The following is a 17,008-nucleotide window of genomic DNA, read 5'->3' as shown; positions in this document are numbered from 1 at the left end:
CAGCTTACAGGGAGCACAGGTCATGACTGAAGTACAGGTATTGAAGGATATGTGCTGTTCAAGAAAGACAGAAATAAAGGTAAAGGTGGTGGAGGAACATTGTATATTAATGATGAGGTAGATTGTAAAGAAATCAGAAGTGATGGAATGGATAAAACAGAGTTTGTTTGGGTCAAAATCACTTTGGGGAAGAAAGCTACCAGCGGCTCTCCTTGGATAGTACTTGGGGTATGCTACAGACCCCCAGGATCTGATTTGGATATCGATAGAGACCTCTTTAATGTTTTTAATGAAATAAATACTACTGGGAATTGTGTGATTATGTGAGACTAACTTCCCAGATATAGATTGGAGGACAAGTGCTACCAATAATAGTAGGGCCTAGATTTTCCTGGATATGATAGCTAACAGATTTCTTCACCAAACTGTCACCAAACCTAAAAGAGGTGATGCCATTTTAGGTATGGTATTGGTGAGTGGCGGAGCACTGCATTCTAGTATGGACTTGCTTGTCTCACACAAGGATTATCAATGCACAATTTAATTTCACCATGCATATTATTTCAGGGAAACTCAAATCTACTCTTCTACCATGCTTAACAGTTCTCTTCAATATTGCTCCACCCAACCCGCAGAGAGGAAAGCATAGCAAAGATTGTGATGAAATCACATGATATGTCACATCTACCGTTATCTAAAGAGTTGTTTAATTCACCACATGGTCGTCTGCCCTCACGATGCCCATTGTGGGCAAGTTTAGTGGGTGAGGGATTTATGATTGCGGATCAATGAAGCTCTGAGAAAGTGACAAATAATCATCTTATCAGGGCCCCTACTCCACATCAACCTGGATTTTATTTACCAGGAAGGCAATGGAGCCTTCTCAATTGGTTTCGTTCCAGAGATGGAATCTGTGCTGCAGCAGAATTTCGGTGGTGTTTTAGAGACAGTCCATTATGTCAATGTGAGCAGCCACAAACCATGACACACACTGTTGAGGACTGCAAAATGACTCAATTTCCTGGAAGTCTTCATGCCTAGAACACTGTTGATAAGAATGCTGTGGCTTGTCTTGACCGGATTGCATATACCAAATAAAAAATAAATACATTTGTGAGTAGTGAGGACTTCATAGAAGAACTGGTTGTAGGGGGCCTACCCTGGTTCAAGTGATCATGAGCTAATTCAGCTCAAGCTAACTGGAAGGATGAACAAAAATATATCTGCAGCTAGGGTCCTTGATTTCAAAAGAGCAAACTCTAAAAAAAATTAAGGGAATTAGTTAGGGACATGGACCGGGGTAAAGAACTCAAGGATCTGAATGTGGAGGAGGCTTGGAATTACTTTAAGTCAAAGTTGCAGAAACTATCTGAAGCAAGGGGAAAAATGTGTAGGAAAGGGCTGCAGATCAAGCTGGATGAGCAAGCATCTCAAACAGGTTATTAAGGGCATGGCTATACTTGCAGATGTAGAGTGCTGTGAGTTAAACCCGCCTTCAGAGAGTGCAGTAGGAAAAGCGCTGCAGTCTGTCCACACTGACAGCTTCAAGTGCACTGGTGTGGCTACATTTGCAGCACTTGCAGTGGCATTGGGAACGGTGCATTATGGGCAGCTATCCCAGCATGCAAGTGACTGCAACGTGCTTTTCAAATGGGGCGAAGGGGGGGGTGGAGTGTGACAAGGAGTGTGTTGTGTGTACGTGGGGGGAGAGAGAGTGGGTTTTTGGGGTGCTGAGAGTGTGTCAGCATGCTGTTTTGTAAGTTCAGACCCCTCTTCCTCGCCCCCCGCCTCTCTCTCTCACTCACTCACTCAAAGCAAACAATAAATGTTTGCTTTTTCTCGGAGCTGATACGTAGTCGGCTTCTCCGAAACGGAGCTTTGAAAGGGCACTTCCGCATTCCTGAGGCCGATTTCACAACAATGACAAGAGTGGCCACTTGACATAAGAGGATTATGGGACGTTTCTGGAGGCTGATCACAACGCAGTAACGCAACACCTTGTTCACACTGGCGCTGTGGCGCTCCAGCAGGGGTGCAGCAAACATTATTCCACTTGCAGAGGTGGAGTACCAGCAGCGCTGTAGCTGTGGAGTCAGAGCGCTCTACATGCCTTGCCAGTGTAGACGGGGAGTGGGCTAGGGCACCTGGGGCTGCTTTATTGCGCTGTAACTCGCAAGTGTGGCCAAGGCCTAAGAGAAAGCAGAAAGCCTACAAGGAATGAAAGATGGGAAGAATTGAAAAGGAAAGCTAACTCTTAGAGGTCAGAAACTGTAGGGAGAAGTGAGAACTGCCAAAACCCTGCAAAAGAAATTAAAATCAATAGTAAACGTTTCTACAGCGATATAAATAACAAACAAAAAAACAACAACCAAGGAAAGAAAAAGTGAGACTGCTAAACAGTGAGGATGGGGTGGCGGTTAAAAATAATTTAGGTCAGGGATTCTCAAACTTCATTGCACTGCGACCCGCTTCTGACAACAAAAATTACTATACAACCCCAGGAAGGGGGACTGAAGCCTGAGCCCGCCAAAGTGGAGGAGGGTGGGGATTGGCCAAAAGTCCAAGCCCTACTGTCCCAAGGAGGAGAAGGCACCAAAGACCAAGACCAAGGGCTTCAGCCCTGTACGGCAAGCTTGTAACCTGAGCTGTAATCCCCAGGGCTGAAGTCTTTGTGCTTTGGCCCCAGGGATGCAGCTTGGGCTTTGGCTTTGGCTCCAGGTGGCAGGGCTCTGGCCCCACACCCCAAGAAGTCTAAACACCAGCCTTGGTGACCCCATTAAAACAGGGTTGTGACCCACTTTGGGGTTCTGACCCCCAGTTTGAGAACCGCTGATCTAGGTCCAACACCTAAATGAATACTTTGCCTCAGTTATTAATAAGAGTCATGAGGAGCTTAGGGGTAATGCCACAGTGGCTAATGGAAATGAAGATATGGAAGTCGAAATTACCACATCTGATGTGAAAGTCAAACTCAAACTGCTTAATAGGACCAAATCGGAAGGCCAGATAATCTCCATCCAAGACTATTAAAGGAACTGGCACATGAAACTGAAAGCCCAATAGCATGGATTTTTAATGAGTCCATAAACTCAGGGGTTATACCCTATGACAGGTATTAGCAATTCTCCAGTTTTTAAGAAAGGGGGGAAATGATCTGGGAAACTACAAGCCCGTTAGTTTGACCTCAGTTGCATGCAAGACCATGGAACAAATTTTGAAAAAAGAAAGTAGTTAAGGACACCGAGGTAAAAAGTAATTGGGATAAAATACAACAGTTTTACAAATTGGTCATGCCAGACCAACCTGATCTCTTTCTTTGAGAAGATAACTGACTTTTTAGACAAAGGAAATGCAATAGATCTAATCTACCTGGATTTCAGAAAGGCATTTGATACAATTCCACATGGGAAATTATTAGTAAATTGGAAAAGATGAGAAGTAATATGAGAATTGAAAGGTGGATAACGAACTAGTTAAAGGGGAGGCTACAATGGGTCACACTGAAAGGTGAACTGTCAGGCTGGAGGGACATTACTAGCATAGTTCCTCAGGAATAGGTCTTGGGACCAATTTTATTTAACATTTTCATGCATGCCCTTGGCACAAAAAGTGGGTGTGCTCTAATAAAATCTGTGGATAACACAAAGTTGGGAGGTTTTGCCCATACAAAGGAGGACCGGAATATCACACTAGAAGAACTGAAGAACCTTGAAAACTGGAGTAATGGAAATGGAATGAAATTTAACAGTGCAAAGTGCAAGGTCATGCACTTAGGGACTAACAACGAGAATTTTATAAATTAGAGATGTATCAGCTGGAAGCGACTGAGGAGAAAAGCCTGGGTGTACTGGTTGATCACAGGATGACTATGAGCTGCCAGTGTGACACTAATGAAATCCTAGGATCATCAGGTGAGGTATTTCCAGTAGAAGTAGGGAAGTGTTAATACCATTATACAAGGCACCGGTGAGACCTCATCTGGAATACTGTGTGCAATTCTGGTATCTCATATTTAAGAAAGATTAATTCAAACTGGAACAGGTGTAGAAACGGGATATTAAGATGATCAGAGGAGTGGAAAACCTGCCTTATGAGAAGAGACTCAAAGAGCTTGGCTTGTTTAGCCTAACCCAGGGGTGGCGAACCTGTGGCTCCAGAGCCACATGCGGCTCTTCAGAAGTTAATATGTGGCTCCTTGTATAGGCACTGACTCCAGGGTTGGAGCTACAGGCACCAACTGTCCAATGTGTTGGGAGGTGCTCTCTGCTCAACGCCTGGCGGGTGAGGTTCTGTGGCCTACAATGTGCAGGAAGTCAGACTCGATGTTTATGATGGTCCCTTGAGGCCTTAAAGTCCATGAGTGTGGTGATCAACTGTCTGTCCTGCAGCAATATAGATAGCCAAGAAGTGTAGTATATACCCTCATATTTCAGGAGTTTGCACTCATCAAGCAGAGCATGAATAGACTACAGCAGCAAGTAGTATAACAATATTCTGATCAGTAATTTAACCTTTAGGTTATTAAATTAATTTTCTTCATTTTATCAGATTAACCTTTAGACAGGTCTTTGCCTCATTGTACATAAAGCACAATGGCACTAAGTATTTAGAGTCAGAATATTTTAAGCTATTCAAGTGTCACCACTATAAGAGTATGATTTGGAATAAATTTTCTGGTACAATACCATAAAGCCAGAATTATGTCTGCTATAGCTACTGCGTTGACAAACACTATCCCAAGTTATCTTAAAGAGATACTTGACAAAGATCAAGTTTATACATACATATATACACATACACACACACACACACCCCTTATAAAGATTACTCCTGAGGGAATTCCGTGCCAAAAAATAAAAATTGGGCACCAAAAATATTAAAATTCTGCAGAATTCTGCATATTTTGTCAATAAATAAATGTGGAGGCTCCAGCATGGCAGTGAGGAGCACAGGCCATGGGCTGCACAGAGGTGGGAAATCACCCTGTAGGCCCCTTCCCTCCCGGGACATGGGCTCAATGAGGCTGCACCGGACCGTGACAAGTGCAAGCGCTGGGCCTGCCCCAGAAACACCTCAGGGCCCTGCCCGTCCATGCCAGATGCACCAAGATGGCAAGTGAGAGGGACAGTCTCACATGCACACCCAGCCCAGCAGACAGGCTCAGCCTGGCAGGATCCAAGTGTGGAGGGGATCCAGGTGTGGGGTGAGAGGGTTCTGTGTGGGGCAATCTGGGTGCAGGATGCTTAGTAAGAGGTCTGAATGTGGGGGATCTGGATGCACAGGGGCTCATTGAGGAGTTCCGGATGCAGCGGGAATAGGACTCTGCAGAGGGGTCCAGGTGAAGGTGGTTGGGGCTCACTAAGGGTGGTTTGGGTGTGTTTGGGGGGGGGCTCAATGGGGGGCTTAGCGGGGGTATCCAGGTACTGGGAGAGTGGGGCTTAGTGGGGTGGGGGTCAGAGTGTGGAGGGCTTATTGGAGTGATCCAGGTGCAGAGGGGGTGGGGCTCATTGAGGTGTGGGTTCATGTGTGGGGGTGGTCTGGGTGCAGGGTTGGTGGTCTAGAGGGGGAATCTGGATGCGGGGTGGAGCTTGGAGTGGGGGGCTCCAGATGCAGGGGGTGAGGCAGTCTGGGTATGGCTCGGTCCAGCTGCACGGGGATTGGTCAGACGAGAGAGCAGCTCCCTGTACATGGACCCCTCCCCCCGCAGCTGAGGAGCAATGGGGGAAGGAAGTGTATGGGAGGGGGTGGAGCTTTCTGAAGCTGTGGAAGGTTTCTGGGGGTGGGTCTGATCCGGCCCCCATTGCTCCTTGCTGGGGAAGAGGAAGTCCCGTCCTCCCCAGCCCAGCAGGGACTAGCAGCTGAGCCCAGTGCAGGGTAGGAGCCACTGGCCAGGGCGTCCACAGCCCTACCCCCAGGGTGATTTACCTCTTACCCAGCTGCTCCAGGCACCCAAAACAATGTGCCTGCACTGCTGGGGAGGGTTGTGTGTGATCGCTCTTGCGGCATCTCCTTGCTTCCCTGTCAGAAGTCATTTTTTTGGTGGTGAAGCAAAGAAATCTGCGGGGGACATGAATTCTGCATGCATGCAGTGGCACAGAATTCCCCCAGGAGTAACAGATATTACATATAGCCCTCCCCCAATTTAAGAGAGAATTAGAGTTGCAAAGTCAAACATGCAAAAATTAGGAAATATATTTTCCTGTGCAACCCTAACGATACAATCTCTAATTAAATGATCACATACAGTTATTACTCATTCAGTGGCATTGAACTTTCTTAAGTTTTAAAAAAAACAAACTGAGGAAAAACTCCCATCATGTGGGACTATATTGATGCCTACATAGTTCATTAATATGGTTGGGACCTTTAGAGTAACTGGCAGCAGCAGTAGACTGTTATCCTCTATGTGGACCAGCCACAGTGGAAAGGCACATACATTTGACCTTTTGATCCTGTTCCCCACTTGTCCCTACCACCTTGTTACTTCACCCCTGCTTCTACATATATAAACTTCAGTGACTAATTAACAGGGCTGGCTCCAGCATTTTAGCCACTCCAAGCGGCAGAAAAAAAAAAAAAAAAGCTGCGATCGGTGGCACTTTGGTGGCAGCTCTACCACCGCCGCTTCATTCTTCAGCGGCAATTCGACGGCAGGTCCTTCCCTCTGAGAGGGACTGAGGGACCCGCCGCAGAATTGCTGCCGAAGAGCCGGAAGTGCCGTCCCTTTCCGTTGGCCACCCCAAGCACCTGCTTGCTGCGCTGGTGCCTGGAGCCGGCCCTGATAATTAGCATTCTGGATAAATGCCATATTTGTTAACAAAGAATGAAACCTCCCCGCTTTCAATTAAGGCTTACACTCACAATATACATATTCTGAGACACACAGAAGATCTTCAATATAACCAGGGAAATTCAGATATAAAAGAAGCAAAAACAAAAAATAAAAAACCAGCACCATAAGCAAAATTCTTTAAAAAGTGATTTGAAAAAAATTATTAAAGGGTCACCCTGCATTTTCTAGCCCCAACCACATGTCCACGTATTGTCTTTTAAACAATATTATACCAATGCAGAACAACTGAAAATTGAAAGACAGGAGAAAAGGTTGATCTATTTCTAGTAGTTTGTCTCATTAAGAAAAACCAGAACTGAATGAATGCCTCCCATTTCACAACTGGTTTAGACAGCACTACACAGGAAGCATAAAAAGGAGGATAAGAAGTGCCATTATGGGCTGCTTGACAAAAAGTATTGTTTTCAGACCAACAAAATATACAGAAATATAAAAAACAAAAAGGAAACTATGAATTGCTACAAGTTTCTCATCCTTCATGCTTGCCTGAGCCACGAAAAAAGCAACACAATGCAAAACAAAAGTAAAATATCACCCAGGACTTTCCAACACATAAAATTGGTTTAACCAGAAAATATTATGTATTACACAATCACATTGTTTTCAGATCTATTTAATTTTTTAAAAAATCTCTAACATTTCTATTAGGAAATATTAAACAAGCAGCATTTGCAGAGAGGTATTACAGAGAAAAATCTATCAGAAAGAAAAGTGTCTCTGTAGTTAGCGTCTCCATAAAACATATTTTGCTTAATTAGATAAAAATGTAATTAACTGTATTAAAAACCAAAGGACTTTGAAAATAAACTACTCCATAGCCTAACCTTTATATTCCCATATTCTTGTGTTCCAAGTGGATGAACAGCTTCAGGACAACAACTGTCAGGAAGAATTACTTTTATATATTTCTTCTGCATGAGCTCAAGACATAATAGGTTTCAGGCTGTTTGCAGTGTCTTTAGCAATGTGACTATTGATTTGAATATGTCTTTTGATGTGTTTTGTTTGTTAGTTCTAGAATGCTGCAACAACAACGTGGGGTGGGCACTGCGCTTGCATCACTCTATTCATGCCTAAACATGCCAGATGCTATTACATTGCCTATTTTTCAGTTGCATTAAAGAATCCCCAAATATTACGAAGAAAAATACAATTTTAATTCTATAAAGCTTTGCTCCTTCAGTAAAAATAATGAAAAGGGAAATAAGTAGCTCATCTTTTGTCTTTTTAACTCCATTCACAGTTGTGTATTATACCATGCCTCCAGTATAATAACTTAAAACAAGATGACGATGATTTATCCTTCTAAAAGCTTGGTTAGCTAGTACCACTTGATGGATCAGATGATATAAGGTAAGAAATCCCTTCAGGGTTTTGAGGTCACAGCAAAATGCAGATGGCAGGGAGGTGAATGCTCTCCTCTGCCCAGGGCCGCCCAGAGGATTCTGGGGGCCCAGGGTCTTTGGCGGCGGGGGGCCCTTCTGTTCCGGGACCTGCCGCTGAAGTGCCCGAAGACCCGCAGCGGGGCCCCCCCGCCGCCGAATTACCGCCGAAGCGGGACCCGCCGCCGAAGTTCAGCTCGGTCTTTGGCGGTAATTTGGGGGGGGGGGGGCCCCCGCCGCAGGTCTTCGGGGCACTTCGGCGGCGGGTCCCGGAACGGAAGGGCCCCCTGCCGCCGAATTACCGCCGAAGACCGAGCTGAACTTCGGCGGCGGGTCCCGCTCCGTCTTCGGCGGTAATTCGCCGGCGGGGGGTCCTTCCGCTCCGGGGCAGAAGGACCCCCCGGCCCCGCCGGCAAAGACCGGGAGCGAAGAAGCTCCTGCGCCCAGCCCCGCAAGAGTTTTCCGGGCCCCCCGGAGCGAGTGAGGGACCCCGCTCCAGGGTCCCGAAAAACTCTCGTGGGGCTCGGGGCCTGGGGCAAATTGCCCCTCTTGCCCCCCCCTCTGGGCAGCCCTGCCTCTGCCCTGGAGAAATGTCCCACTCTCCAGCTCTCAGTTGCCAAACACTCCAGCTCTACCTTCCAGGTCACTAAATGACTGTTACAATGAATATGTGTACTTTCCACACTTAATTCTGTTGCAAACTAAGTTAATGGTAGCATTAAAAAACAAAAACAAAAACTCTACACAACAAAAATAATTCAAAGAGAAAAGCTTTAATTGAATTAATTAAAATGAGCAGTCTAGTACTAAGCTATTCAAGTTTCAGAGGAGTAGCCGTGTTAGTCTGGATCTGTAAAAGCAGCAAAGAGTCTTGTGGCACCTAACAGACGTATTGGAGCATAAGCTTTCATGGGTGAATACCCACTTCGTCGGATGCATGTAGTGGAAATTTCCAGAGGCAGGTATATATATGCAAGCAAGAATCAGGCTAGAGATAACGAGGTTAGTTCAATCAGGGAGGATGAGGCCCTTTTCTAGTGGTTGAGGTGTGAAAACCAAGGGAGGAGAAACTGCTTTTGTAGTTGGCAAGCCATTCACAGTCTTTGTTTAATCCTGAGCTGATGGTGTCAAATTTGCAGATGAACTGAAGCTCATCAGTTTTTCTTTGAAGTCTGGTCCTGAAGTTTTTTTGCTGCAGGATAGCTACCTTTAAATCTGCTATTGTGTGTCCAGGAAGATTGAAGTGTTCTCCTACAGGTTTTTGTATATTGCCATTCCAAATACCTGATTTGTGTCCATTTATCCTTTTACGTAGGGAGCTATTCAAGCTATTATTGACTTTTATCAGGTTAAAATGCTGCTAATTATGACTTGCAATGGAAGAGTCAGTCTGTTTTAAGACTTAGCAATTATACATTTGAGGTAAAATTTAGCTCCAGCAATCTACAAGGCCCAGATTAATATATTTGTAATGTAATGGTCTAGTCAGAGTAATTCAAAGTAAATTAAACCGATTGTAATAGATGTGCAATTTGTTTCTACTGCAATTATTCCTCCTAGGTTTACTAATTTTCTCTGATAGGAATCACTGAAAAGTGATTGAACTCTAATGTTAAATTAAAATTATAAAGGTTGCCTATCTTCAATTTTCTAGAAATTCACAAAAAAAATTCCAGCTTTCTAATAGAAGGAAAGGATGATCATAAACATTTAAGTGTGTTGTAAACAGGAAACTGAAAACAGAGTGCCCTCAATGCAATTCCATGAAATGTGAACTTGGATGGGCACTTCAGAAAAAAAGATGAAAATAAATCTTGCTAGTTGTACACTTGTTATTAAAGTGAAAACTCACAAATGAACCTTTCATATTTTTCACTTAAAACTGTATTTCTTGATAAGAAAATACATACCTTCATAAGTCTTTGGGGGCAATAAAGCCAATAATTCATAAAGTCTGTGCCTATAAGTCATTGATGGTGTTTTTAAAGCATTTCCATACATTTTATGTATTGAAGGGAGCCTTGAAAAAATAAAGAAAACATATAACATATGTTAAAGAGAGATAAAGGGTTATGTAACAATTTTCCATTGCAGATTTGCTTTAATTTGTACTGTAATTCATATTCACTACCCTTGAGGCTACATACATTACAGATGCTGCCTAATTTGCAATGCCAGCATACCAACAAGCAGCTTACATTGCTATTAACTCATAAAACCCTCGTTTCCTATTCCCAAGCTGTATTTTCATGCACTATTATAGAAATAGATAAGCTTTTATATTGTCTTGTACTTCACAGTCTTTCTTGCAGTTAACCTTTTTGTAGTTTTGTCCCACCATGGTCTAGCTGACATCCAAAAGATATTAGACATTAATGTTCTAGAGTGACAGAACAGTTAAAATACTGAACACAAAGGAGGGGAAAAGAACAACTTTGATGTTGAACAACAGCATACATACAAAAAAAATGTCCGTTTATAAACCATTTCTGTCTCTAGATTAATTTTACACTGTGTATATATTTGTTTTACAAAACAGAACAGATGCACACATAAATACTATCCCGCTATGTGTATAAAGAGCACACAAAAATGTTATCGAGGTATGTGCATAAACAGGAAAATGTCACGATTAGTGTTGAACTTGATTGCAAAAACAATACAAAATAAAAATACTGCAGACAAACATGGTGTCTGATCAAAATTAACCAAAAAAAAAAAAAAAGTTATATCATGTTTTGTTTCTTCGCATGACATGCAACACAAGACACAGGGCTTGTCTTTAGAGCCCGATGCAGATACAAAATTTGTATCTGCATCTGCTCTGCAAAAATGGTCTGTGGATATCTGCAATTTGTAGGGCTCTACTTGTCCTCATTACAACAGTTATCTTGAGTAATTGGAGTTAGCATAGCTTGAGTGAGAGCATGAGTGACCACAATGAGAAACACTCAAGCTACAAAGTGATTTGATTAGCATCTGAGTAATTGGATTAGCCACTGAAGCGTAACTGTAGCTTGAGTTGCTGCATCCTCACTGCATTATTAGCTCCAGCATCAGCTGGACTGGAACTTCATAGAATCATAGATTATTAGGGTTGGAAGGGGCCTCAAGAGATCATCTAGTCCAACCCCCTGCTCAAAGCAGGACCAATCCCCAAATCCCTAAATGGCCCCCTCAAGACTTCAACTTCTAACCCTAAAGCCCTAACCCATGATGGGCCAGCTAGCTTGATCTTAAAAAACACCACATAACAGGGGCTAGAGAGAGAGAGAGAGAGAGAGAGTGTGTGTGTGCGCGTACATGAGTCTATTTAGACGCACAACTTGAATTATAGCTTGAGCTACCAGTGCAGTGAAGGCAAACCCATAGTACTGTACCAGTTTATTTACATCACTACTGTAGTTTTTGTACTCTGTAAGATACTACTTTAAAAGTCTATTTATCTGTCTAAACAATCCATTATATCAGGAAGATACCAGAAGAATATTCTAGAGCAGTTTCTAACATAAAATTACAGCTTACTTTTATTTAAAAACGTAATGATGCATTTACCGTGTCAATAAATCAACAGCACATGGGAGGGGAGGAAGTAGTCTCTGAATAACTTCATCAGTAAGAAGACCACCACAATAGGAAACAAAGGTTTTGATAGCTAAAAAAAAAGAAATGGATTTTAAGTTAGTAGAATTTATTTTACTGAAAATTACACCCAACTATCTCATGACTCATTTCAAAATAGAGCAAGTAGAGAAAATACTTAAAGCACTACTGACCTGGGATTTTAAAGACAAATAGGAAAAAAACTGATTAAAATGGAAACTGCACATTTTTAGCACGTCTAAAAGTCAGGCCACTTATTTTGGCAGCATAAGCTGCATCTCCACTGGGGGGCGGTGATAACTGGAAATCCCTTTCTTGTGTAGACAAGGCCTAACTGTTTCTAACTGACCAAGTCACTTTCAAAAATTCTTTTTTACATCTCTGTCAAGTTTGACTAGAGAGAGAAAAATGTCCACTATATTAGTATTTAAAAATCCTAAAGTAAATAGCTTCTTCCCCAATGTGTATTACCAAAGATTCTCATTCACTATTTAGCTACATCACTTTGCAAGACTAATTTTTTTTTATTAATTTTATTTGAAGCAAATCACCTAATTAAGTAGGCTTACAAACAAATATTCTTTTGTTCTGGGAAAAGATTTTTAAAGGATATGAATAAAATCCAATCAAGAACACACATCTCCCAGGCCATATCTGTATCTTATAGCTTCACCTTGCACAACATTTCCAAGATCTAACCTCTTCTCTGTGCCCATACCACTAAAAATCTTGTCCAAATGTGATAATTTCATGTGTTGACTTCTGTTATCTCCTCCTCTATGTCCTTGATGCCTGCAACCTTGTCCCACTTCAAGTTCATTCAAAATGCAGCCACTAAGATAATCTTCCTGGCTTGTCATTTGGACTACATCAGCATTCTCTGTAAGTCCTTCCCTCCATTGCCTCCTTTTCCCATGGCAACACACACAAACTTCTTGCTGTCACTTTCTAAACTTAGTCCTAACTAGCGCTTAAAGTGGTCTGAAATAAGGGGACTTTCACCACCCCCACATCTGCCCATCCCCCTGTCTAGCAATTAATTCTGATCCTCCAGCTCCCCCATCAGTTTTCCTCTCTCCAGTCCCCCATCTGTTCTATCTCCACACCTGTTTTGCCCTCTCCAGTCTGTTATGCTCCCCAGCCTCACCTCTTCTTCCTCCAGGTCTTGGGGTTTTTCATCCCCACCTCCCAGGTCTGTGGGAGCCTGCAGCTGGATCCCCTCTCTCCCTTCCCTAGAAGGATGGATGTTGCCAGAGGGAGCAAGAGGAGAAGCAGAGGTGCCATCCCATCACTCACCAGAGGAAGAAGAGAAAAAGAAAGAGGGAATAGCACTGCTCTGAGCTGTTGGGCTCTTTCTGTCCCACCCCGGTGATGGGTTGTGGTGGGGGAAGCGTGCGTGCGTGGAGCTCCACCTACTTCTTGTTCCCACAAGGTAGGTAAGTGGGAAAAGCAGTATTAAAAATGTGCACCCTCAGCAATACAGGCTTGCCTCTTAGAATTTTTATATCCTGGGCCTGCAGGTTATTTCAACCTGCTGCACATTTAAAGCACTGGTCCAAATCTACCGATTCAACTTATTATTTATAATAATCACTCATTTATCATTCCTCGCCTTTGCTTTGCTACCAATGACAGCCTCAATCACCCGACTTCTTCACTTCTCTGACAAGCACTTGCATTGTTTCTCCCATGACTTTCAAGTAGAAGAAACTCCTAGACAAAATCTGTATGGCCACCACCAAATTCTTCTTCAAAACGTATCTCTTTAATAAGGCTGTCGATTAATCACAGTTAACGCACATGATTAACTCAAAAAAATTAATTGCAATTAATCACAGTTTTAATCGCACTGTTAAACAATAGAATACCAACTGAAATATATATCTCATAGAACTGGAAGGGACCCTGAAAGGTCATCAAGTCCAGCTCCCTGCCTTCACTAGCAGGACCAAGTACTGATTTTGTCCCAGATACTTAGGTGGCCCCCTCAAGGACTGAACTCACAGCCCTGGGTTTAGCAGGACAATGCTCAAACCACTGAGCTATCCTTCCCCCCCAAGCCTACAGCACTCAGTATTCCCAGGAGGTCTCCCATCCAAGTACTAATCAGGCCCGACCCTGCATAGCTTCTGAGATCAGATGAGCTCGGGCATGTTCAGGGTGTTTTTCTACATTTTCATATATATTATATTGTGTGTTGGAATTGAAATCAAAGTGTATATTATTTTTTATTACAAATATTTGCACTGTAAAAATGATAAAAGAAATAGTATTTCAATTCACCTCATACAAGTACTGCAGTGCAATCTCTGTCGTGAAAGTGCAGCTTACAAATGTAGATTTTTTTTTTGTTACATAACTGCACTCAAAAAGAAAACAATGTAAAACTTCGGGCCAAGAAGTCCACTCAGTCCTACTTCTTGTTCAGCCAATCGCTCAGACAAACAAGTTTGTTTACATTTAGAGGAGATAATGCTGTCCTCTTCTTATCTACAATGTCACCAGAAAGGAACAGGCATTTGCATAGCACTTTTGTAGTCAGTATTGCAAGGTATTTACGTGCCAGATATGCTAAACATTTGTATGTCCCTTCATGCTTTGGCCACCATTCCAGAGGACATGCTTCCATGTTGATGACGCGCCTTAAAAAAAAAGTGTTAATTAAATTTGTGATTGAACTCCTTGCAGGAGAATTGTATGTCCCCTGCTTTGTTTTACCCACATCCTGTCATATATTTCATGTTATTGCAGTCTCAGATGATGACCCCAGAACATGTTGTTCATTTTAAGAACACTTTCCCTGCAGATTTCACAAAACGCAAAGAAGGTACCAATATGAGATTTCTAAAGATAGCTACAGCATTTGACCCAAGGTTTAAAAATCTGAAGTGCCTTCTGAAATCTCAGAGGTCTGAGGTGTGGAGCATGCTTTCAGAAGTCTTAAAAGAGCAACACTCCAACGTGGAAACTATAGAACCTGAACCACCAAAAAAGAAAATCAACCTTCTGCTGGTGGCATCTGACTCAGATAATGAAAATGAACATGTGTCGGTCTACACTGCTTTGGATTGTTATCGAGCAGAACCCGTCATCAGCATGGACGCATGTCCCCTAGAATTGTGGTTGAAGCATGAAGGGACATATGAATCTTTAGTGCATCTGGCACATAAATATCTTGCAATGCTGGCTACAACAGTGCCATCAGAATGCCTGTTCTCACTTTCAGGTGACATTGTAAACAAAAAGCAGGCAGCATTATCTCCTGTAAATGTAAACAAACTTGTTTGTCTGAGCAATTGGCTGAACAAGAAGTAGAACTGAGTGGACTTGCAGGCTCTAAAATTTTACATTGTTTTATTTTTGAATGCAGTTATTTTTTGTACATAATTCTACATTTGTAAGTTCAACTTTCACAATAAAGAGACTGCACTACAGTACTTGTATTAGGTGAACTGAAAATACTATTTCTTTTGGTTTTTTTACAGTGCAAATACTTGTAATCAAAAATAAATATAAAGTGAGCACTGTACACTTTGTATTCTGTGTTGTAATTGAAATATATTTGAAAATGTAGAAAACATCCAAAAATATTTAACTGGTATTCTATTAACAGTGTGATTAATTTGCGTGATTAATCACGATTATTTTAATCACATGATTAATAGTGATTAATTTTTTTTAATTGCTTGATGACCCTAATCTTTAATAACGTGTGTAGAAAACTGTAACCTGATAAAAAGGTAGGCAGGTGGTGAGTTGTGAACCCTGCTACTCCCTGGCTAAAAAGTGCAACCGCCCCATTATATTTGTTACCCCATCCTCCCCACCCCAACCTAGCACACATTTATCTCATCCACCTATTATATCTTGTCTTGTAGAATTATAAGCTATTTAGGGAAGAGACTGTCATTTATCAGATATTTGTAAAGTACCTAGGATAACAGGGTCCGACCTGACTGAGACCATTAGGTGTTATTGCAACATAAATAAAAAAAATAATAAAAAGATTAGCAACAGTTATTACATAGGTTGTTGTTTTGGAAATATAACACATCAGGATGAGAAAAAAACCCACCACCACAAGCGTTACCAATATAATCGTACAGACATACACACATGAAAGCAGAGTCTGTTATGGAGGTAATTAAAAACAAGCATAAATTCTGCATTGATGGTTTTCTTTATGTCGTCTGAAGAACAAATAATCAAAAAGAGAGAATATGCTAAAAACTTTGCTTACCACAGAGAGCACCAGCACGCCCTTCCAATGTCACTTGCCATGTAAATGAATCTCCCCGACTCCTCTCTGTTTCTAGATCTTTAGGAGATAGTGGAAAGATACACTTCCATAGTAATAGCATTCTTGGGAGATAGTGCTGGACAACAGCAGGACCTGTAAGTTTTAACAACAGTCCATTACAAATCTGAGGAACCATAAGAGTAAAATATTAAATCAGCTCACCTATGTTCAAAAAGGTCTATACTGTTTCCTTCACCCATTCTTGCATTATTCCTTAACCTACTGCCACTGTCACCCATTTTGTACAAAACATGCCCACTGCTATTGTTAAGGTTGTCTCTCCCAAATTCATTATAAACCTGTTATTTAGCTTTAGGCAAGTTTTGTCATATAGGGACTCAGCTGAGGAACAACATAAAAGAAAAAAAATCATTTGGTGGAGATGTTCAGAAATGCAAAATTTCTGGGCACCTCTTGGTATACAGACATCTCTCTCTTGTCAAAGGGAAATAGAGGACTGGTGGACAGAAGTAACAGGTTCAAATGCTGAAAGGAGGCTAAGAACATGCAAAGAGACACAAAAAGACTTAGTGAGGGCTTGACTAATGATTTAAGTATCAGGGTCAATACTCTGACAATATTAAGCATGATTAGAGTTCAACAATATTTCATGTGCCTGACAGATTCAGTGAGGATCTTGATATTCCCTCCATCTTGTATGTATCTTGGTATCCTCCTCATCTTGTGCTGACACACATATTATACCAATCAATTCTCAACATTTACAGTCATGACAAAATTTTACTGGACTAGTCTTGCAAATTATCTTTAATATTTAAGTAGTATTGGTCCAATCCTGTCATTGTTCTGAAGGCTGAGTTAATAGTAAGTTTTAAGGTAACAAACAATGCTTTTATGCATCTTTTCTTA

At 41.9% G+C, this 17,008-nt stretch overlaps 1 protein-coding gene across 7 annotated transcripts in view; it reads right to left on the bottom strand.

Annotated features, from left to right (window-relative positions):
- HEATR5A (HEAT repeat containing 5A) overlaps positions 1-17,008 on the bottom strand; it is a 134,702-nt gene that overhangs the window by 72,572 nt on the left and 45,122 nt on the right. For all 7 annotated transcript variants that reach the window (XM_039535386.1, XM_039535388.1, XM_039535389.1 and 4 more), the window contains 3 exons: positions 16,079-16,231; positions 11,791-11,890; positions 10,146-10,255 (listed from right to left, as the gene is read on the bottom strand). In XM_039535386.1, coding sequence (XP_039391320.1) covers positions 10,146-10,255; positions 11,791-11,890; positions 16,079-16,231 — 363 coding nt within the window. The remainder of the gene's footprint in view (positions 1-10,145; positions 10,256-11,790; positions 11,891-16,078; positions 16,232-17,008) is intronic.

This window comes from Mauremys reevesii, linkage group 4, assembly GCF_016161935.1.
Source record: "Mauremys reevesii isolate NIE-2019 linkage group 4, ASM1616193v1, whole genome shotgun sequence".
Taxonomy (NCBI): Eukaryota; Metazoa; Chordata; order Testudines; family Geoemydidae; genus Mauremys; species Mauremys reevesii.
Note: the sequence above shows the minus strand (reverse complement) of the source record. Positions and strands in the feature narration are given on the sequence as shown.